The sequence below is a fragment of the Odocoileus virginianus genome, chromosome 26 (assembly GCF_023699985.2).
Source record: "Odocoileus virginianus isolate 20LAN1187 ecotype Illinois chromosome 26, Ovbor_1.2, whole genome shotgun sequence".
NCBI lineage: Eukaryota > Metazoa > Chordata > Mammalia > Artiodactyla > Cervidae > Odocoileus > Odocoileus virginianus.
The window spans coordinates 15,790,942-15,814,433 of NC_069699.1; the positions used below are offsets into that span (position 1 = coordinate 15,790,942).

Here is a 23,492-nt window from a genome sequence, read left to right on the forward strand (position 1 = left end):
CCCATGAAACTTAGCAGACAGCCCCACGTGGCCCCCAGTCTCAAGCCCACCACTGTTGCCTATGGCCCTGGGAGTAAAGTCCTAAGTCCATGACATCCCCGTATGGTGACAGGGTCCTCCGCTTGTTTAATTTCCTGGATCTCGGCAAACAGTACAGCCTAATGGATACTTGAGTGATGGATGGATGAAGTGCATGACTCTTCACTCAGGAAATGTGCCTCTGCTGACCTTGCCAGCCCCCCAGTACCACACCATCAGCCACCTGGCACTTCATTCAATCTTTTGACTGTGCTGTGCTCTGAGACCCTCACCTCTTTTAGGGCATGCTCACCTCCTGAAGGCAACACAGGCCTTCCCTGAAGAGCCCGAAGGCCTGGGGGACTCCTAGTGACTCTTGCAAGGCCAGAGTGGGCCTCACCTCCTCCCCCAAGCCCACCCTCCCCATCAAGCAAGGAGAGATGCCTTTTCTCTGAGTGGGTAGGGTCTGCTTGTCTGTGACCACCTCTGGACCATGACCACAGATGAATGCAGGAATGAAGAAACAGGGCCTGGAGCTGACCCTGACCCTGAAGTCCTGACCTGGGCATTGTCATCCAGACCCGAGGCATGAGTGGATGGATGGACAGAGGGGTGGGAGAGACTTACATATTCCTTGGACGGGTCACCGATGCTGCCGTTGGCAGTCGGGGCGGCGGTGTCGGCTCCCTCAGGCTTCTCCTGCTGCTTCCCCTCCTCCTTGGGCAAGCCGCCCTGCCCGGGGAGGGCCACCTCGCCCACACCCAGGGCCTCGCTCTTATACTGCTTCACAAACTCTTCCATCACTTTCAGCTCGTTCTCCAAAAGTCCGCGGCAGCGAGAGGGGTCCTGGTCGTAGATGGGGAGCTGGTGCATGAGCTGGCGCCGGCGGTAGAGGGCGCCCTCAGTGCCCGTCACGGGCTGCTTCTCTTTGGGGATGAGCTCCATGTACTGCAGGCCCTGGGGAGGGGAAGACCCAGCACCGTGATTCCCATGCATCCGCGCAGAGATCCGAGCCCTGGCAAGGCCTGGGCTCCTCCAGGTTTCTGGAGAGCCCAAGGATTAGTCTCAAGGAAGAAAAGGGTGACTCTTTGGGGAACACCCAAGAGAGGCCTGAACAAGCTCCCACTCTTCCCCAAGTCGTAACACAGCTTCATATGCTTGATGAGAATGGGATAATTTCAGTAGACTTTCATTTTAGATCTGCTGGCTCCGCAACATGGATTTTGCTTCCTTACAAACTGAAGATTTTTACCTCATTTACCTCATGGCAATGCTTCTCATTAAAAAAAAAAAAAATCTCATTTAAAATCGCTTTTCTTAGCAAAGTATAATTAAATCCTTATAGGCAGAAGGCATTTCATGGTTTATTAATTTTAAAATATGCAAAGGCCCCTTCTACTAGTACAATCGACAAGGTCCCAGGTCAATAACATTTCCACACTGATAGGGCTGGGATAGATGGTAGACCATCTGAATATAAATATGGCCATGGATAACTGTCCGATTGGCCTTTCATTAGTTTGCTGGCTTGCTTTTCTTTAAAATGAGTAGAAATCTTACACTTGGGTGGGTCCCAGGCATGGGAAGATAAAGGTCAAGGCCACACAGCATGAGAAAGTGTGAAACGCAAATTGTTTATCCCCTACTACTGGTCTCCACCTCTGTGCCCAACCCTGACCCTAACCCTCCCACCGGATAGCCTGATGATGCCCATGCCTCGTGGCTGCTGCCTTCTGTGGAAGCACTGCCTGGGTGCCAGGATGCCCAGGCCCTGGATCTGTGTGCGGCTCCCACCTTCTCGGGCCTGCACCCCTCCCTGTTTGACTTTATAAGTCAACCCTGTGGTTGAGACCACGTGTGTGACCTGCAGAGCTAAGGGGTGCCTGGCTGGTGTCCTGGAGACAGAGACCTACTTTCCTGTTGCAGCTTAAAGCCCCAGCTGGGTACCAGCTCTCCACCTTTGCACTGACAAGGCCCCAGCATCTGGTTGCTGCTGGTGTGTATTTTATGATCCTGGCTGGCTTGAGACCCATGCTACCACTCCCGACTCACTCATACATGGCAGACATTAATAATCAACCCCAATGAGGGTCTCAGAACCCACCTCAGCATAGCTCTCAGACACCTGCCAATTGGCACGGACTTGGGAAGGGGGCGATGGAAAGAGAGATTGAGTCAGAATCAGCAATCTCTTTAGGAAGCTAATCAAGATCACGTTCCCCAAACCTTTAGCAAGAGGCCTTTTCTCAGATCAGTTGGGAAGACTGCTTTAGGTCCTAAACCAATCTCTGGTTTAAGACTGGACGACCTTTCTGAATCATTTGGTGCTTTGCTGTCTGGTGGAGAATTCATGGGGAAGAGGTTCCCAGAATCAGGCTTTTCCAGGAGAGAAATCAAAAGAGCAGAGAGAAAAGTGGAGGAGAAAGGTGCTCTTTCCTAGGGCTGGGCAGTAGGACACACACAGACTCTGCAGTCAGAAGACCCAGGCCTAATTTTGCTTTTCCGGATCTTCTCTAGCTGTCAGACAAGGACAGTAAATGGGCTTCACATTCCATATGAATCCTGGTCAGTCCTGGCAGCCTAGAGTGCTGTGTTGAGAAGGGTTCTGAGGTCCAACAGGGCTCAGTGGGAGACTGATCAGCAGTGTCTGCAACGGGTCTGGGGGTAGACAGTGGCACGTGAGAGTGCCGGTCCTGCACGGACTCCTCCCCGGCTTCTGTTGGCTCCTCCGTAAAGTGGGAGCAGTACCCCCACCCCCCATGGCTCAGATGGTAAAGAATCCACCTGCCAATGCTGGAGACCTGGGTTCTTCTATCTCTGGGTTGGGAAGATCCCCTGGAGTAGGAAATGGCAACCCACTTCAGTATTCTTGCCTGGGAAGTATCGTGGACAGAGGAGCCTGGCAGGCCGCAGTCCCTGGGGTCGCAAAGAGTCAGACACGACCAGCACTTTCTGCGCATGCGTAGCTCTCCGCTTGGCGCCCGGCTCACAGTATGTACTGAATAAGCACCAGCAATGAGCCTTATCACGACTTTAGTCTTTAAAAGCTCAAGCACTTCTCTGGGTTTTACTCTGGTTGGGAAGGGTGACAAAGAGCAAGATTCAGTCCATTTCCAAAATGCAGTCAGTCCCGATCACTTGGTAATTTAAGGAAAAGTCGGAAGGGCGAGTGGGAGGAGAGTCCTCCAATCTCAGAAATGTGACTTGCTCGGGCGGGCCAGACGCAGGGCAGACAGAAGGGCCTTTATCCCGCGCGGTTTTATGAGCCGCCATTAATCACGGCCCGGCGATGCCTTCCTCTGATTAGGCTGGGGCCGAGCCGTTTAAGGTTTTCACCAGCCAGTTCCTGTCGCCCACAGCCGGCTCTTTTATGAGCTTCTTGCTTTAGTTTCCACTAACATCTTGGCGACCCCGTGATGGTTCACCCGGGCCCGGGCGCTGGAGGCAGACCTGTGTTCGGAACCTCGGGAACCCAGCACTGCTGCAGTTCAACGCCTCCCTCCGTGGCCCCTGACCTGCCCCCGCCTATCCCCTCATGCTGGCAAAGGGCGGTTAACCATTCTGTGTCCCCTCACAGGTCAGCTACCCCCTACCTCACCGGGTGGCTAAGCTCAGGCACCCATGCAGGCTGAAGTGTTCTTTGAAAGTATGCTTCTCAAAAACCAAAGCTTAAAAAACAAACAAAACAAAAAAACTCTGTCTCCCTTTGCTTTATCTAGAAGCTTTGCTTTATCTACATTTCTGCCCCGCCCCCGCAAACTCCAGGCTTAAACCTTCTATGGTAAAGAATCAAGGTTTGTTTGGGGGTTCTGTTAGGTGGCTTAGATTGCAGGACAATCTGTGGGCTCACTGTGCCTGATGAGACGGTTCTCAGGCCACAGGAGGCTGTGCACATGAGAACTTTGGCCATCATGCACTTGGATGTCAGTTGCCACAGAGGTTTCCTGATACTTATTCTCAATTCCTGCGCTTCTGTTTGTGGGCCAGTCACAAGGATTTTTATGGAGCAGGTCCAGCCCACTCACTGACAACACATGGTGTATCACTGGCTGGGAGGTCACGTGGGCACAAATACTCATCAAGCCTGCTGCACGCTCTGCGCGGTGTGAGGCGAAGGATGCACAGGATGTGTGCGTGCATGTCTGGGTGATAATGAAGCATAGGCTTGCATGAGACAAGGGCAGCTTGAAATAAGAGCTTCTAAGGACATACCTATGGCTGATTCATGTTGAGGTTTGACAGAAAACAGCAAAAGTCTGTAAAGCAACTATCCTTCAATAAAAAATAAATTAAAAAAAAAGAGCTTCTAAGGAGACCATGGAGAATGGAGAGAGAAAGAAAAATATATAGTGACATGAGTGACATCAACTGCAGATGGGGTAGTGTGGTGGGGCCTGTCTGAGACTTGATTGTCAGAAGGACCCAGTTATACAGAGAGCCAGGAGAGGATGTCTCAAGTTAGGGAAAGAGCAGGTGCAAATCCTGAGAAGGGCAAGAGCCTAGAGTGGTCCAGGGCAGGAAGGCAGAAGGTCAGCGTATTGCCCGGTACTGAGTGAGGGGGTATGGCAGGCGCTGCGGGAGGAGGCTAAAGGGCCAGGGCCACACAGGACTGGACAGGCACTTGTTTCCTCCCACGAGGGATGGGATTCAATGGCAGGTCCGCATTGCTAACATTGCAGGGCTTTTAAAAATCTCATTAACCTGTAGGAATCACCCAGGTCCTTGCTACTTCAGGTGTGGTCTAGGAGCTGGCAGCCTCAGCATGACCTGGGAGCTTGGCACGCCAGCCCCCAGCCTGCCGGATGTGTTTCTGCGAGCTCTCCACATAGTTTCTACACTTGTGAAAATTTGAGGGGCAGAAGGAAGTGGCAACCCACTCCAGTGTTCTTGCCTGGAGAATCCCGGGGATGGCGGAGCCTGGTGGGCTGCCATCTGTGGGGTTGCACAGAGTCGGACACGACTGAAGCGATTTAGCAGCAGCAGCAGCAGTCCATTGCTCTGGGTCCTGAAGGGACCTGCATGGGATATTACCTGGGGCTTCATTTAAATTCTCATGTCTGATGATTCTGACCCCGCTGTCTGGAGCTTCCCAACTTAATTGTCTTGGGTGAGGCCTGTTCATGGGGACTTACCTTGGGTCCTTTTAGTTGGAAGCTGAAGGGGGGTGACTTGTGCAAGTCACCTGCTCTCTTTAGGCCTTGTCCTTCTCTGGGTGCCATTTCCCCAGAGTTATGTAAAGTAAACTGGCATAACTCCCTTCTAAGCCCAGGAGTTAGGGAGAAGAGAGGAGTGTTCCTGTGTTCTCCCCCAGGCTTGCAAAAGGCACATCCCAGGCCACTTTGAGGGAAAATGAACAACTTGTGGATGAAGAAAAGCACTCTGAGAATTCTGAAGGATAAAGCATCCTCTATTCAGAAGCAGAGAGCCCAAAGGGAACCATAAGCAACTGTGTACTGCAGCTGGAATTCACATGAATACCTCTACCAATTTATGGATGAGGAAAAATGAGGCCCAGATAGTTTTCACTTCAAGATCCCAGAGGTAGGAGCAGCTATGAAACCATAGCTATTCCCACCATTCTTATAACCTTGCACCTATGTTCCCTTGTCTCTGACATTCAGGAACCCATGGCATGACTCCTATTTACAAACGAAGGCAAATAACCACGTGGTTGCAGGAAGCTGTCTTACCAGTTTCTGGGTGACTCCAGGGGGAGCCCACTCGTAGGTGATGGTGTCAAAGGTGGGATCTTTCCCTGTGGCAATGGGGTTGGTCATGATCATCCGGTTCCTCTTGTAAATGCGGATGCCGTCCCCACCTTTCACCCGGGCTGTGAGCGTGGAATACTTGGAGTCCATCAGCAAGCGGCCAATCTTCCGATCATCTTCCAGGTCAGAGCTCAGGCAGTGATCCTCTTGGCTGCACTTACATGACTTGCATATTTTCCTGAGGGGCGGGATGGGAACAAGTGAGATCGACCTCCAGAAAAGAGAGGCAGAGTCTCCCTGCTGGCAGCATCTACGCTTTGGAAAGCAAGCTCAAAGTTTAACTTTAGTAACTTGAAAAGGCTAGCAGCAGACAAATGGTAACCGGAGACCAAAAGGCCTTTGGAATCAGAACCTCAGTGTCTTCCTATAAGTCTGTATCTGGGGAATTTGGGATGACTTTTGTTGGTAACAAGAACAGCACAATTTTTCTCTTGAGAAATTTTCCACCACATTGGGGTGGCAAAGGCTGATTCATCTTGGAGATGCTCTAGGTCAGGGATCTTCACAGCCTGTGGGCTGAACCTGGCCCACAACTTGCTTCTGTAAATAAAGTTTTTTTGGAACACAGCCATGCCCATTCATTTACTGTGGTCTGTGGCTGCATCTGGGTGGCAATAGTAAGTGAGTAATTACAAAAGAGATCACGAGGCCTGCAGAGCCTAAAATATCTGTTATCTGGCCCTTTATTTTAAAAAGTCTGCTGATTCTTGCTGTAAAGAATTATTGAAATTGTCTCCCAAGATTCATGAGTCTCAGAGCTTCAGCAATTTGTAAACACTTTAGCACTCATCCTGAAGTTAAAATACAGCTGGAAATTTTCTTCAAGAAACTGGTGGACAGGACTTGGGGGGGAAAGAGGATGAGCTTAAACCCCTCGGGCTGGAGAGTTTGACATCCATTGGCAAGGCTTTGTCTTGGGGCTGGAAGAAGAAAAAGCGTCCTGGGGAGGCTTCATAGGCTGACTTGAAAGCCCGATGCTTCCCTCTGACAATTAAAAACAAAAGCAGTTGGCAGCTTTGTGTCATGCTGTTAAGGTTTAGCTATCCAGAGTTCCCAGAGTGAGAGGAAAAGCGCTCCCCTCCCTTCCTGGCTGGGTCTCCTTAGGCAGGCTGCGTCTCAGATGCTGGAACACACGCAACGTAGAGCTTGTAAGGTCAAGTGAGCTGCATCATGACCTACGGTGGGACGGGGCAGGCCTCAGCGGGGAGATGTCAGGGCAGTTGCCTGAGCGCTTCACAGCCAGGCCTGCTCGGAGGAAGCCTCCTTTTCTCTTAGAAACTCAGGAGATTGATGCATTTAATCATTTAGCACAAATTTTGATTGTGGGGCTGTGGGAGGCTTACCTTGATGCCCTACACCAGTGGTTCACAGCCAGGGTCAGAACTGTCCCCAGGGGGCATTTGGAAATATCTGGGGACACTTTTTTTTAATTATTGGAGTATAGTTAATTTACACTGTTGTGTTCCTGCTGTACTGCAAAGTGAATCAGTTATACATATGGACGGGCATATGTCCACTCTTTTTTTTTTTTAAAGATCCTTTTAGATTCTTTTCCCACACAGGCCATTATAGAGTATTGAGTAGAGTTCCCTATGCTACACAGCAGGTTCTTATTAGCTGTCTATTTTATATATCATAATGTGTATATCTCAGTCCTAGTATTCCAATTTGTCCCTCCCCCAACCTGATCCCCAGGGAACCATAGTTTGTCTTCTACATTCGTGACTCTATTTCTGTTTTGTAAATAAGTTCATTTGTACCTTCTTCTTTAGGTTCCGCATACAAGCACCATCATATGATATTTGTCTTTGTCTGGTTTCCTTCATTCAGTACGACGGTCTCTAGGTCCATCCATGTTGCTGCAAATGGCATTATTTTCTTCTTTTTTTATGGCTGAGCATGGAGACATTCTGGAGAAGGAAATGGCAACCTACTCCAGTATTCTTGCCTGGAGAATCCCATGGACAGAGGAGCCTGGCAGGCCACAGTCCACGGGGTGGGAAGAGTCGGACATGACTCAGCGACTAACCCATGGAGACACTTTTGATCATCCCAGTGGGGTGCTCTGGTGTCTGGGTAGAGGCCAGGGTTACTGCTAAACATCTTACACAGGACAGCCCCCTCCACAGCAGACAACCATCCAGCCCCTGTTGTTGGCAGTGCTGAGGTGGAGAGATCCTAGCCTGATGTGAAGAGAAGGAGCCTCGCTGCAGCCTTCAAGCAGACTGCAGCGGGGATGGGAGAGAGAGAGCAGGTCGGGTGGAAACTGTAATGTAAGTAGAATCAGGTTGGGCCATGCAAGTTGCTTACACTCCGGGGTAGTTCTGCTGCCTGGACCAGTTCCCCAGGGAAGTCAGGATGTCGCACGTGGAGAAGTGCTCATTGGTGATGAGTTTGGAGGACAGTGGGCTATAGAAGGTCACACACGTTTCTTCAGTGCGAGGCTTGCTTCTTGTTTTTAACACATGGTGTGCAGTGTGCTGTTCAGAAGACAGCCTTTTAAGCATTGTTTGAGGAGAAGCTTCCAGCTTGCATTCAGCGGGCTGCCATTTCAGTCAGGAAGCTGAGTCAGGAAAATCCCCTGGAGGAGGAAATGGCAACGCACTCCAGTATTCCTGCCTGGGAAATCCCATGAGCAGAGGAGCCTGGCGGGCTGCAGTCCACGGGGCCATAAAGACTCGAACATGACGAGCGACTGAGCACATATGCACATTCACGACCAATAGTGTTCTCTGTGACCAGGCGTGGAGGAGGCTACTTCTTTAAGGGGACTGGCGAGGGCACTTTCGGTTTATTGGGGTGAGGCAGCAGCAGGGCCAGAAGTGGAGAGAGGAGGAAAAAGAAGGAAGGGAAGGGAAGCCCAGAGTCCCACGGGGTCCTCTGACATCCACAAACGTTCCGTACTTGGATCTGGGGAAGAAGCTGCCCTTTGGCAGTTTTGGTTCACGTAGATGCTCAGGAAGCTATGAGAGGTGTTGGGATGCAGAACACTTTGAAACGGAAAATGCTGAGAAATATGAGATGTCCTTTGATTGTGTCAACATTCAGTTCAGTCGCTCAGTCGTGTCTGACTCTGCGACCCCATGAATCGCAGCATGCCAGGCCTCCCTGTCCATCACCAACTCCCGGAGTTTACCCAAATTCATGTCCATCGAGTCGGTGATGCCATCCAACCATCTCATCCTCTGTCGTCCCCTTCTCCTCCTGCCCCCAGTCCCTCCCAGCATCAGGGTCTTTTCCAATGAGTCAACTCTTTGCATGAGGTTGCCAAAGTATTGGAGTTTCAGCTTCAGCATCAGTCCTTCCAATGAACACCCAGGACTGATCTCCTTTAGGATGGACTGGTTGGATCTCCTTGCAGTCCAAGGGACTCTCAAGAGTCTTCAACACCATGGTTCAAAAGCATCAATTCTTCAGCGCTCAGCTTTCTTCACAGCCCAACTCTCATATCCATACATGACCACTGGAAAAACCATAGCCTTGACTAGATGAACCTTTGTTGGCAAAGTAATGTCTCTGCTTTTTAATATGCTGTCTAGGTTGGTCATAACTTTCCTCCCAAGTGTCTTTTAATTTCATGGCTGCAATCACCATCTGCAGTGATTTTGGAGCCCAAGAGAATAAAGTCTGACACTGTTTTCCACTGTTTCCCCATCTGTTTGCCATGAAGTGACGGGACCGGATGCCATGATCTTAGTTTTCTGAATGTTGAGCTTTAAGCTAACTTTTTCACTCTCCTCTTTCACTTTCAACATTATTTCTCCTTTATTTGTGCTATTTTTGTTGCCAGACTCGTTTCTGGGACTTTATAGATGAGGAAGATACTGCCTTGGTCCCATTCCTGCTCTTCCCAGGCACCCAGAATGCAGAGGACATACGCGCATTTGGAGGGATCCTCAGCAGCGCCACAGTGGGCATTTCTTCAGTCTGTTGCAGGCAACTTGGAATTGTGGAAGAGGCATAACACTGGGATATAATCTCAGCCTGAACACTAGCCTACCGCAGGCTCCTGTCGTTTCTTATGGGTAAAATCAGGCTTTGTCTACATCAGGGGTTGGCAAAGTATAGCCCACTGGCCAAATCCAGTCCATCACCTCCTTCCATATAGCCTATGAACAGTTTTTATACGGTTGAAAAAGATTCGGAAGAAGGTGATTATCTGGGGACACAGGAACATGGTGAGAAAGTTGAATTTCAGTGGCCTTCAATAAAGATTTACCGGAACACAGTGACATTCATTCATGACAGATTGTCTCCAGGGCCAAGTCAAATAGTTGTGATGGGAGGCCATGTGGCTCGTATCCTGGACAGGCAGGACCTACAGGCTGAAGTCTGTATTTCTCAATTAAAATTCACTGGATGTTCTGGGAACTGGTAGGATGATGAGAAAATGTCAGGATGGAAACGATGCTGAGAGGCTTCCACTCCCAGCCGAGAAGAACAGTGTCCAGAACTGCCCTCCTGCTATAAACAACTAGGAAACCAGAGAGAATATACCAAACCCCCATTCTCAGATGCCCGACAAGAGGCAGCATGGGCCTGTGCACCTTGAGAGAAGGGAAACGCTGCGGCACTGAGTCCATGTGCATTTGGGGAACACTATCCCCTGGGCCCAAGAACTCTGAAAGGGAGGCCCCATCTCTGGTCTTCAGGAAGAACTGGTGAGGGGCCAACCTCGTCCTCTGACACCCTGATGACAGCCTCAGGACCGGCGGGGCGAGACGATGGGCAGGCAGACCCTTTCCAAGGCCAGAAAGAGCTCACATGGCCAAAACAGATGTGTGGGGAGAGGACGTCCTAGTTGTGGGGGAAATTGGTGCAGGGGATGGGAGTCAGGATTGGATGACCTTGACGGTCCCTGGCAACAGAAAGCCCATATGAGCTCCTCTGAAGTGGGGAGTGTCTGGGAGTAGAGTCAGGGGACAATCTTGGATGTCAGGACTCTGTGCAGAATGGCTGGCAGCATGGCATGGGGCTTTACTCACAGACCTGAGTTTGAAGTCTGCTCTATAGTCACCAGGCCCTCATTACCCACCCTCAGTTTCCTGATCTGTAAAATGGACATACTAACACCTCCTACTCAGGGTTATCTCAACATTTAAGTAGAAGAGATTTAGCTCAGCTCAGTGTATATTTTTGTTACTGCCATCTCACAGTGGAAATCAACTTCTCTGAGACAAACACCTCCTGAGATGGGTTCCCTCTCTGAGTGCCTAAGGCCACCCTCTGGCAGTGGAGACAAAAGCTCCTTTTGAGCTGTCATGCCCTTCAGGGTTTAGCCTCTCTCTCCCAGGGCTGGGGGGACGGCCCCCTCGGGCTGTGCCCTGCACACCTCCAGGGGGTGCCGGCTACACAGATGCTGATGTGAACAGTGCCCGAGGCTTGTGCAGAATGGCAGCAATACCTCTTGTTTTGAGTCCTCAGTGGAAAAAAAAACAAAAGAAGAACAATGCTGTGAATCCAAATTTCAAGCTAGATCTCACCACTCTCCCGCATGGATGTGAATACCAGGTCCTGGTTTTCAAGTGCTGCAAACACGGGGACTTTTATTTAGGTCCCCGGGGCACTTTGAGATCAGAATCCTGGAGGGCTGATGGTGCAGGAGGGGAGGATGAAGCCCATCCACCAAACCCCAGGACAGACGGGTCTGCCCGGCGTGGACCAGGCAGCAGCTAACAACTGCCCACCACTTCCCCCAGCATCCTTGCCTCCACCTGGAAATGGTTTATGAAGCCTGAACTCCTTCTTCATCTTGGCTCAAGGGCTTTTCTGTCATTTCTGAATTAAGCCAAGCAAGAACGCGTTCACTCCCGAGCCAGTCAGCCAACAACCCATGCACCCTAAGCAGTCCCAGGGTTCCCAGAAAGGACAGCCAAGAAATGAAGGCAGGCAGAGCCTCTCCTGACAAACTCCGTTACCTCCATGAATGTGGCTCGAAGCCCGAACACGTCCCCTTGCATCTCAGACAAGGCACACCTCTTGCTGACTGCTGCTGGCCCAGCGACATCTGGAAAAGGAGACAGAAAAGAGGGTGTTTTCCTTCCAAACGTCTTGGACCGGAGATGCTTGACCTCTAAAGACTTGGCATGCTGGTAAAGCGATTGTGTGGGGTTCAAAGGGCTCCAGATGAATAAGCCATGGCTTTACTGTTTACCAGGAACAGAGGAGACCAGCCGGGAAAGTGGCCACAGGGTAGGCAGGTGTGGAAGGGTGGAGCCCTTCCCATAAAAATGAACTGGGGGTTCATCTGCTTCTTTCTCCCACCCTCACCCACTCCCATGATCCACTTGTCACTGGAATGGAATCTTCCAGCGAGTGTTTCTTCTCTCTCATTTATTTGTGATTTATTGATAGGGTGTGATTAAACCAAAGCTACAGGCACAAACAAATGTTCAAGTTGCCAAATGTTTATAGCTCAAAGCATAACTTAAATATTTTGCTAAATCATGGACAGTCAGAAGCATTTGAAATCTGGTCATCCTTTGGAAAGAGAACAAAGCGGGAGACAGGTTTTATTGTTCATCATCAGCCAAAGGTAACCAAAGTGCATTGACTGCTGTTGGCTGATGCATTTAGACTCCAAAATGGGATCTTCAAACCAGCTGCATCACCAGAAGCTTGCAGGAAATGCCCCACCTCTGAGGGTCTCAGTCATTTTGAATCAGAATCTGTATTTGAGGGAAATTTCCAGGAGGTTCATAGGACATGAAACTTGGAGAAGCAGTGGGTTAGCAAATGGATCTACCAGCTGAGAAACTGACTTGATTCTCTGCTGGGGATGGGGGCTGACTTGGGGGTGGGCACCATGTGTGCTAGGATTTTATAGAAGCATTGCTCCATCAACCAGTAAGATAAAGGGATAAGCTTCTCACTCCACAAGCTGTTGATTCATTTAAGCATTTATTTAGCATCTGCTATGTGCCAGGCACAGGGATACACCATGAGACTTGGGGTGCCCTGGAGGAACACACAGTCTAGTGGGAGGTGAAGAAACACACACTTCCTGGAAGGGGTAAGTTTGAGGCAAGGGCAGCTGTCTACTGTGTGGTAGAAACACAAGGACTTTGGAGCCCGAGAGACCTGGATTTCAAACTCAGCTTCATGATTTAGCAGCTGTGTGACCTTGGGCAAACTAAGCCTCAGTTTCCTTACCTGCCAAGTGGGTACAGAGATAATGCATGTGATGTGCCCAGACACCTTAGGCACTACAGATGGTAGCTGCTATTATTTTGCACATAGACTTTAGGAGCACAGAGGAAGGTTAACCTGAGTGGGAAACCCAGGGAGGCTTCTTGGAGGAGGTGGCTCAGAATTGGGGCTGTGTGATGTATGCAGGCAGGAGAAAGGCGAAGAGAATTCCTGGTAGAAGGAGGAGGTGTGAAAGGGCAGAAAGGTACAAAAAGGCTGGATGGTAGGGTGTCACAGTCTGAGCATGCTCTGTAGGGCATGATGCCTCTACCCTCTCTGCTTGTAAGTGGGAAACAGACAAGGTGTGAGGCTACCATCATTGCTAGAGTCAGAATTCAAAGATGAACATGGAAAGAAACAGTTACTCTTCACATTACCTCTCCTCCCCCACCAGTTCTTCTCAGGATAATACCCAGCTCCATGCCACCTGCCTGGTGACTTGAATACACTATGTCTTCACACGCTATGCTGTTCTAATACACCTTCACAACTTGGGCAGTAAGAGTCACGTGGCATGTGTTTGGAGGGTTGCATGCTCATGCCTGTGCCTCTTTGGTGTTATATTCATGTTAAAATGGAAAACCAAGACGATGCTCACTGCCGTCTCATTGTCTGAGCCAGGGAACTTTGATTCATGGGTGGAACTTTGCTCCCTAAAGCTGTTGGCATAGAAAACTTTGCCTCTCATTTCTGACCCGTTGGATTCTACTGGTTGAAATACAATGGTCCCCTTACACTTAATATTTAAGTAATTCAAAGTTTTGGGCGGAGGTGAACATTTTATGAATCAGGCTTCATCGTTAGATGGTTTCAGATTGACCCCCGAGGCAATAGAGCCTGAAACCGGAGAGCTCTGTGGGAGCGTTTCCTCTCTGGTGAATTACCCTGCCCGCTTGAGCACTGTTGTTATTCTGGCTGATTTAACAGCCATCCTACAAGGGGATTAGTCCTAATGCTTGGCCAGGAGAGCTAACTGCCGACTCAGGGTCTGGTTTAGAAACAGTGGTATAAGGCAGCTCACTGCAGCCGGGTTCTGGCCGGCAGGGTGAAGGGCTGGCCCTCTGGTGCCAGCTCTGACATTTATTAGCTGTGCAGCTAGAGGCAACTTATTCCCTGCCCAGCCCACGTTAGTCCTCCGTGAGATGAGAAAACTGGCCTAGATTGGAGTGGCCCATATCCTGTTCTGTGGAACCCTCATTGTGTGGGATGTTACAGAGGGGCTTATGGCTGGAGGCGGAAAGGGTGACATGCTCAAACAAAAATGGCAAATGCTGGATGGACAGGGGTGTCCAGCGCCTTTGAAGAGCGAGGCTACGACAGAGACATGAAGAGAGATGGAGAGAAGGCAGCTGTTTCAAGTCAGGAGGTCCAGGCTTCGGGGTCAGAGGGCTGGGTTTTGATCCCAGTTCTGTCCCTTTCTTAGGCTGGACTTGGGCCAGTGACTGCAGTGCAGAGTCCGTTTCTTTGTGTCATGGGGACAATAAGAACCACCCAGGTGCGTGGAGTCACTGAGAGGGTTAAGTGGGGCGCGCACTGCGAGGGCCTGGCATGCACTTATTATACGCTGAATGTTTGCTGTTGGCAGTACACCTCGTATAAATGGACTCTGAATCAGACATTCTCAAATTTTTTTTTTTACCCAGCTTCTGATGTTCTTGGGAACATCAGAGAAACTACTTTTTTAACTGCACACTTCATATAGTTTCTTTTTCTAAAATTAATTTTTATTGGCGTATACTTGCCCTTTTTTTTTTTTTTTTTGCCTCACTGTGTAGCATGTGGCATCTCAGTTCCCCAACCAGGGATCGAACCCACACCTCCGGTATCAGAAGTATGGAGTCTTAACCCCTGGACCACCAGGGAAGCCCCCACCTCATACGCTTTCTTACTCCCTCCTTTGTTTCATGATTATAAATGTTGCCTCTCTGACGGGGCAGGAAGCAGGGTTGGCCTGCATCTCCATCCTGCTAATGAAATGGTTTCCATGGCAACAGAAGTCCGTGGGTGAGAAAAATAAATGGCCTTGCAAGGAAGAAACCGATTTGGGCCATTGGACCACACTCACTGCCAGTTTCCTGGCTGCCTGTTTAACACTAGCAGCAGTCATTTGTCCAGGGCAGGCATGCCATCCAGCCAGGAGCCAGACAGATCCAGCTCCCCCCCAACACTCTCCTGTTTGTTGACGTGGGGGAAAAACATCAACCAGAACAAGTGTTTCAAATGAGACATTCTGGTTTGTAAACAGTAGGTTTCTCTGATGTGGAGGCAGTTGCAGATGAAAGATGGCAAAGTGACTCAGCTGAGAAGAGAAGGACTTGAAAGGAGCCACCACTTAAAAAAAATGGGTTCCTGGAATGCGGCCTCCTTTCTGTCCTTTTTCCTGACGGGAGGATAAAGTGTCTGGACAATTTTCTTTGGCTCAGGATAGCAGGATGTGGTTCACCTGATGCTGTGCCATTGAATTGTGTCGGGGACTTAAAAGGACTGGGATGAGACCAGGAGCCCGCTGGGATGTAAAGGGTGGGAGTCAGCAGGTGCCCCCCTCCCTCCCTCGTTTACCTTCAGTGAAGCCCAAGGGAAGTCTGAAAAGAGACAAATGCCCCTGAGAGTGACGAGGGGCTGAGGTGAGGGGGAACTGAGAAGGCCGAGTGTGAGACGGAGTTTAGGGGCGAGCGCCAGACTCAGAATCAGGAAGCAGGATTCTCCTCCTAGCCCAGCTTCTCTCTCCTTGTGGAACTAACTCAGTTTTCTCCTCTGGAAATGGGTTTCCCCTGACCCTTTTGCCCCAACAGGGCTATTCTAAGCATCATGTAAGTGAAGTAAAATAAGTATTTACCAAAATTGTTGGAAAAAATATCTAAAACTTGGATGTAAGGCAGACAGGGGGGTGGCACCCCCTTCAGGGTCGCATGGTGGCATCATGACACTGTCCGCCACTCCATCCCATCCCTGCGAGGATCTAGGGAAATTTCCTCTGTGCTCCTCTTACACTTGGTGAAGCTCCATGTTAACTTGTAAATTTTTGTCCAGTATGGACACCCACGCAGTTAAGTTTTTGTCATTTTGAAAAAGACAGCCCCAAAAGTTATGGTTAATTGTCATGTACGGTATCAACTAGTTCTATATCTATTCAATCTTGTCCTAACAGTAAATTGCTTATGAACCCTTAGCTCCTCAAATGCTTTTTAGACTGCTCTAAATATCTTACTGGTCCCTTCATTATATCATGAGTTTAATATAATCTTTGCTACGTTTCATTTTATAGTTGCACAAGAATGCTGACCTTAACTTTTTGAAAACTATGTCTTAACACCACCACATGCCCTCCTGACTATCTGTGGGTTTGCTCTTTGAGCAGGGATGTTCTGAACTGATACTAAATTCTATTCCAAAGCAACTCCTCTGACTTGTCTTTTATAGTAAGCTCTATAAGCATACCTGTGTTGTTAGAAAACATTACTGGTCAACGTGCTTTGTTACTTAAAAACATCCCTTTCCCCCGGGGTCCCAGGAGAGGAGGTGATGAACCCAGAGGAGGCACTTTTAGTAACCTTGTTTTCAGGTGAGGAAACAGGCTGAGAGAGGTTTCACCCCCCCTTCAAAGTCCAACAGTCAGTAAGTGGCGGAGCTTGGACATGAAACCAGGCGGATCTTACTTCTTGACTGTGCCCTCATCTCATGTCTGTGGCACTTTCCACCACAGGCACAGCACTTTACAGGTTACGAAGTGTATTCACACCCCTTGTCTCACTTGGATTTCACAACCAGCCTAAGGTGTCAAGATCTAGCATTTGGCTCATGAGCAAAACAAACTCCCAGAACTGACAGGATACACCACTCAGAACATGATTCACACTCATGTCTTTGGATTCAGATCCTGTGGCTTCCAACAACACCAGGTGTCTCCAGACCCCAGACCACCTCCCACGAGTCTAGCCTTGACTCAGGGCCTCGGACTACTTGGGTCCAAAGAGGTGGACAGCATTTCTGCAGGGGTGGGATGTCCTGGAAGGGGCAGGGGTGGGGGGCAGTAGGAAAAGGTCATGATCGCCCTGGTCCCAGGATTTCTACCAGCCAACCTTGTTCTGCGAAATAAAATGTAGATGCTCAGGGCATCAGACAGGCTTCAGAGGGAGAGGTGGTGGCCAGAGGAGAAAGCGGATCAGAACCATGGGCAGTGCCTGTGTGAGTGAAGCACTGGGCGCTGGTTCCCCCAGTTTATCTGCCCTGTCCTGGGAGCCTGAGATGACTAGAGGACAAACGGACAGGACCAGGCCAGGGAGCTGGTGCTTATGCTGTGACCCAAGTTCACATTTCAGCTTAACCCATACGGTACAGGCAAGAAACTGTCTCTAGGTTTTCTGGGGCCCTTACACTGACTTCCGTAATAATTCACATACATGAGCTGAAGCTCCAATACTTTGGCTACTCATTGGAAAAGACCCTGATGCTGGGAGAGATTGAGGGCAGGAGGACAAGGGGACAAAAGAGGGTGAGACGGCTGGATGCATCACTGACTCAATGGACATGAGTTTGAGCAAACTCTGGGTGATAGTGAAGGCCAGGGAAGCCTGGTGTGCTGCAGCCCATGGGGGTCCCAAAAAGTTGGACACGACTTAGTGACGGAACGACAATGCTGACTTCTGTAGTAACTCACCTGAATATATTGATACAATTACAAGTACAGTCAATGCCAGGAAGGAAGAAAGGCATGTGCCACAAAACTGTACTCGAGTAAGGCGATTTGGCTTTGTCTCTGTGTGTGTGTGGACCAGCTCTTCTCAAGTTACCCGACTTTCTGATTAGCAGAAAGATCCCCTGAGATCTGGCCAGTGTGCAGATTCTTGTCCAGCAGATCTGGAGTGAGCCTGGTATTCCACGGTACTCCCAACCTCCCAGCGGAGGCCAGTGCTGCTGGTGTGGGGGCCACCCTCTGAGTAGCCAGGGGCCACATCAGTGGCTCCCAAACCTGAGTGCATATTACAATCACCTAGTAATGAAATGAAAGTGTTAGTTGCTCAGTCGTGTCTGACTCTTTGCGAACCCTTGGACTGTAGCCCACCAGGCTCCTCTGTCCATGGGATTTTCCAGGCAAGAATATTGGAGTGGGTTGCCATTTCCTCTTCCAGGGGATCTTCCCGGCCCAGGGATCAAGCCCGTGTCTCCTGCATCGTGGATTCTTTCCATCTTAGCCACCAGGGAAGCCCCTAGAATCACCTAGAGATCTTTGCAAACTTCCGAAGCCTAGGCTGAATCCTGGAGTAACTTAGCTCCAATCTTGGGGGATGGACCACAGGCTATAGACATTTCGGAAGGTTCCCCAGGGGATTTTGACATGAAGACAAGTTTGGGAACAACTGAGCCTCAGTACTGGGCCCTCGGCGATTCCAACGTGGACTTGAAGGCTCTCAGCTCCTTGGTTTAATGCCTTCTCACCCTGTACGCCTCTCGCAGACCACCGCTCCTCCAGGGTGAGGTTTTACGGGCGGCCTGGCTTTTGTTGTCCCTTCATTTTGGTCCCATCTGCCCCAGCACAGGCCTGCCTCGCAGACTTCTGTGCCAAAAGCGTAACATTCTTAACAGCCAGACGGAAGGGAAACCACACCCTTCCTCTTCCTTTAAATTGCACGGGCGGCCCAACGCCTCTCAGGGGCTCTCAGGGACCCTGAGACCCTCTGCCAGGCCTGAGGTCACGGGTGGTCCTCCCCTTACCCCACCCCGGGGCCAAAGCGGGGAGCGGGGGACGGTGCCAGACGGCAGAGCCCAGCCTGGCTGCGGCTTCAGATCTTGGCCATGAGAACCCTGTTTCCCCAAATAGGAGAGGAAAGGCGGGGCATGTGGAGCCCAGACCCTGGCAGGGTCTTTCATCCCCTCCTCCGCCTCAGGAGGACTGGCTCAGAATGTGGTAGCAGAGAGCGTGCAGAACCAAATGCTGGCGGCCTCTCCCTTTTCCAAATTTCCATCCTGTGCCGTCCCACCCATGCTCTCTTGGATGATGTGTGTATCAACCATGGAGACAACTTTGGATAAAGTGCCTTCTAGAAGCACAGAGAGTCCCCCCAGCCTAAAGTAACAACCTTGTCTACGTTAGAGGTCCTATCTGGGGGCAGAGATGTTCTCCAGGGGGCTGTGTGTGTCGAAACCTACTGTTTCTCCCCCACGTTTGCTCCTTGAGAATTTCTCTTTCTCTGTCTGGACAAACACGAATGTGAAGAAATCTCTTGAGTTTAGACCCTCTTTTCCTAAATTGTGTAATGAGACTAAAAATGTACAGACTAAACAAATTGAGATGAGCCCTACTAATCTAGTGCTTAGAATTCTGTGCATGGAAAACTTTTTTCTTTCTGATTATAAAGAGCAATCCTATTTAAAGTGACAGCAAAGGAAAACATTGGGTGTGTGACAAGCTGATTGTAGAAGTGGCTGAGTAGTTTGCATTCTAGGGTAAGACTCAATTATTTTTCCTATTACATATGTGTGTTGAAATTGATTCCCTGGACTGGCTGTGGTTGGGAAGAGTTAGTCTGACGGCTTTAGTTTAGGGTGTTAGGAGTGTCTGGAGTCCCAAAGATGGTTTTACAGATGCCCCCAAAGAGTACTTTTCACTCCCTATGAGAAATGGTGTTTCATTTGGGTTTTGTCCATTAAGATAGTTTGTATGGGTTCAGCTCTAGGAGAATTTGGGTTTGGGGCAAAATATACCATGTTGTCCTTTATTGTCCTCTTTTTTAAAAAGCTGAATATAGTTCCCTGTGCTATATAGGAGTACCTTGTTGTTATCTGTTTTATAAACAGTTGTTTATATGTGCTAGAACAAAACTTCTAATTTATCCCCCTCCCCTTTCCCATTTGGTGACTGTTTTCTGTATGTGTAAGTCTGTTTCTGTTCTGTAAATAAGTTCATTTGCATCATTTTTTAGATTCCCTTTATAAGCGATATCATGTCTTTCTGATTTGCTTCACTTAGTATGATCATCTCTAGGTCCATTTACCTTGCTGCAAATGGCATTAGTTCCTTCTTTTTTATGGCCGAGTAATATTCCATCACATATATGTGCCACATCTTCTTTATCCGTTCATCTGTCAGTGGACACTTAGGCTGCTTCCATGTCCTGGCTGTTGTAAACAGTGCTTCTGCAAACACTGGGGTCCAGTATCTTTTTGCATTAGAGTTTTCTCTGGATATATGCTCAGGAACTGTCCTTTCTCTCTCAATACCTCATGTTTAACAGGTAAAATTAAGGTTAACTCAGGGTGGCCAGGAAGGAGAACTGAATTCACGGATGCTCCAGAGCTGTAGTCCCCAACCTTCCTGGCACCTGTGACCAATTTTGTGGAAGACAGTTTTTCCGTAAACCAGGGGCGTGGGGGGCATGGTTTGGGGATGATTAAAGCACATTACATTTATTGTGCACTTTGTTTCTAATCTAATGCTGCTGCTGATCTGACAGGAGGTACCGGTCTGAGGCCTGGAGGTTGGGGACTCCTGCTCTAAAGTACGTGAAAGGTAGGCAAAAAGCATGGCGGGTCCAGACCCTTTGTGGGGTGAAGGGGCCTGTTGCTTCTGCATCTCCCACACCAGCTTTCCTGAAGTGCATCCCAGGCATCTGTTCAGGCTCCTCGATGAGTATGTGCCAGGAAAGTTCTAGAAACCACCATCCATTTCCTCTATTGCTTCCTCAGGGAGGCTCTTCATTTTCCTAGACTGGGTCCTCCCTCCTGCCCCCCCTTAAGTTCCTAACCACCATACAGAACCCTTCATGGCGCATTTTTAATAGCTGTAATAACTTGCATGGTTCTGTTCCCCTCCAGGGGAAGACATGATTGCGAGATTCCCAAGGTTCACATCATGTGTGAACAAGGGTTGATCTGGCTAGGAAAACCAAGTCAGAAAGCAAATCCATATGTGGCCAGGGAAATATAAAATGAAAACCTTCTCCGTTTAAGACCCGGCCTTTGCCTCCCCTGCCCCCACCCTTGTCGGACAAGCCTCATTGATTTGAAGTTGGTTCCAGAAAAGCAGGAATGCCCAGACCGCCTGCCTTTGGGGCGGCTGGTTCTATTGGTGATACGGCAGCTGCCGCACCGCCCCTGCTCCCCAGCTGACCCCATGCTCAACTGGCTGCATCCTGGAGCTTTCCCCTGATTAAAAATGTCTTACTGCCATCATGGTAGAGAAGGAAATGGCAACCCACTCCAGTATCCTTGCCTGGAAAATTCCGACAGAGGAGTCTGGCAGGCTGCAGTCCATGGGGTCGCAGAGTCGGACACAGCTGAGCGACTGAGCATGCGCACACACACCCTGCCATCGTGGGTGCCTGGTATCTGCCTACCCGGCCGAGTCTGTGTGTGACGTCTGCCTGCCCCACATCATCACTTGGCAGCGCTGGGTGGGCATCGAGTGCTGGGGCAGCCCCGATGGCCGGTCATCTACCCCGGTTTTCTTTTCCTTCTTTCTGTCTGCCTTTTTCATACATTGATTCTTTTGTATTTTTTAGCACTTTCATCAAAAAAGAAGCTGAGAGGCCACGAGAATGAAATCAGGACTTTTTTCCCCCAAGGGTTGCCTGCTCATGGAAGGGCCCGACAGGAGGGCCGTTTGGACAGAATGGCTGCAGCAATGCTATGAAGCAACTGGCGTGGCCAGGCTCCCCTCCCAGCTGTCGCTGCCAGGGCCCTGGTAAGGAGCAGCCTCGAAATACTTGCAGAGTATCTTTTACCTTTCAAAGGCGATGGGGCTGGGGGTCATTTTGAGAAAGAGGAACACTGACTGGGGCAAAAAGTCCCATCTCCTAAAGTGAACCACCGATGGCTGGGTAGCTGGATCTACTTGACGGCTGTGGAAAACCTAGGGCATTGTCAACCCCCACCCAGGATTCTGACTCCCCTTGTTTAACATTCCGCTGGCAGAGAGACAATGACGACGACCCGGGAGGAAAGCACACCAGCCTCTTGGGCAGCCAGCTTCTTGTTGATAGCTGATGTGGTATCCAAAGCAGGTCTACAAATCTTTGTATTAGGTCGGCCAAAAAGTTCGTTTGGGTTTTTCCATCTGTAGCATCTTATGGAAAAAGCTGAACGAACTTTTTGGCCAACCCAGGATGAGGCACCCAGCTGGACTCAAGTGAGAGGTGTTTGTTTTGGACTGAATTCTTATTTCCCTTTGACACCGGCTTGCTTTGCACCAGCCGCAGACCCTGCCCGGGAGATCGGGAAGAGCGCACCGCAAGACACAGAGGTCAAGCCAGCCCTCGGGTCGCAGCCCTTCTCTCCTGTTTTTGAGGACTGCCCAGTTTTAGAAAAGCCTGCCCATCATCTGAGCGGCTTGCTCGCCTGCTTAATCAGTCAGTGTGTGGGGGGGGAGGGGTTCCTCCTGCCTTCCTGCTCTGCCACCCCCAGACTTTTATGGATCTTCTGAGACACTCAGGTTCCCAGAACATGGGCACCGTTTCATCCACTGTGAAAGGGGTTTCCACAGGGCAGGAGCTGACCTGGCATTTCTTTTCCAACTAAGTGTTTCCAGAAGCTCCAATAAGTGTTTTTTTTTTTTTTCCTCCCCTTTGCAGTTGTCTTTTTTCCTTCTTGGAAAGGCCCTGCCTGCTTTGGGGGAGATGGCAGTAAAGCCACCATTCTTGCTCAGAGCCAGGAGTTATCCAGTCCTCCTGGGAATCTTATCTAGAGGTTTACCAAGTAGCTCAGGGAGTCAAGATCAAAGAAAATGAAGTCCCTGCATGGAGTATTTACCCCCCCTATCATCTCCCCTCTTCTAAATGAGAACAAGCCTGGTGTCCTGAGGTTACACTTGAAAGTGAAGATCCCACTGGCTACATGGTTCTTAAAAGACTCCATCTCAAGTATAAAACTGTAAGCTTGAGGCTGGCAATGTTTACTTATTATCGCTCCTCAGTTTTACTAAAACACTCCTCATTTTAGAGGCCTGGTATCTTAAGAACAGCTTCTGGGACTTCCCTGGCAGTGCAGTGGTTAAGCCTCCATGCTTCCAGTGCAGGGGGCATGGGTTCGATCCCTGGTTGGGGAACTAACTTTGCTCATGCTGCTTGGGCAGCCAAAAATAAATAAATAAGAACAGCCTTCTATAAGGATGTAGTTTGGGGTGTCTGATTGTGTGCATCTGAATCCTGAAATGGCAGCATCACTGAGTTTTTCAAGGATAATACACTTTTTTTTCCCATTTATTTTTATTAGTTGGAGGCTAATTACAACTTCAATGCCCATCAGCAGATGAATGGATGAGAAAGCTGTGGTATATATACACCATGGAATATTACTCAGCCATTAAAAAGAATTCATTTGAATCAGTTCTAATGAGATAGATGAAACTGGAGCCCATTATACAGAGCGAAGTAAGCCAGAAAGATAAAGACCATTACAGTATACTAACACATATATATGGAATTTAGAAAGATGGTAACGATAACCCTATATGCAAAACAGAAAAAGAGACTCAGATGTATAGAACAGACTTGTGGACTCTGGGAGAAGGCGAGGGTGGGATGT

At 49.4% G+C, this 23,492-nt stretch overlaps 1 protein-coding gene across 2 annotated transcripts in view; it reads right to left on the bottom strand.

Moving 5' to 3' along the window:
• LMCD1 (LIM and cysteine rich domains 1) overlaps positions 1-23,492 on the bottom strand; it is a 56,361-nt gene that overhangs the window by 15,860 nt on the left and 17,009 nt on the right. For both annotated transcript variants that reach the window (XM_070455612.1, XM_070455611.1), the window contains exons 2-4: positions 11,705-11,793; positions 5,709-5,964; positions 646-975 (exon numbers count right to left, since the gene is read on the bottom strand). In XM_070455612.1, the coding sequence (XP_070311713.1) occupies positions 646-975; positions 5,709-5,964; positions 11,705-11,793 (675 nt within the window). The remainder of the gene's footprint in view (positions 1-645; positions 976-5,708; positions 5,965-11,704; positions 11,794-23,492) is intronic.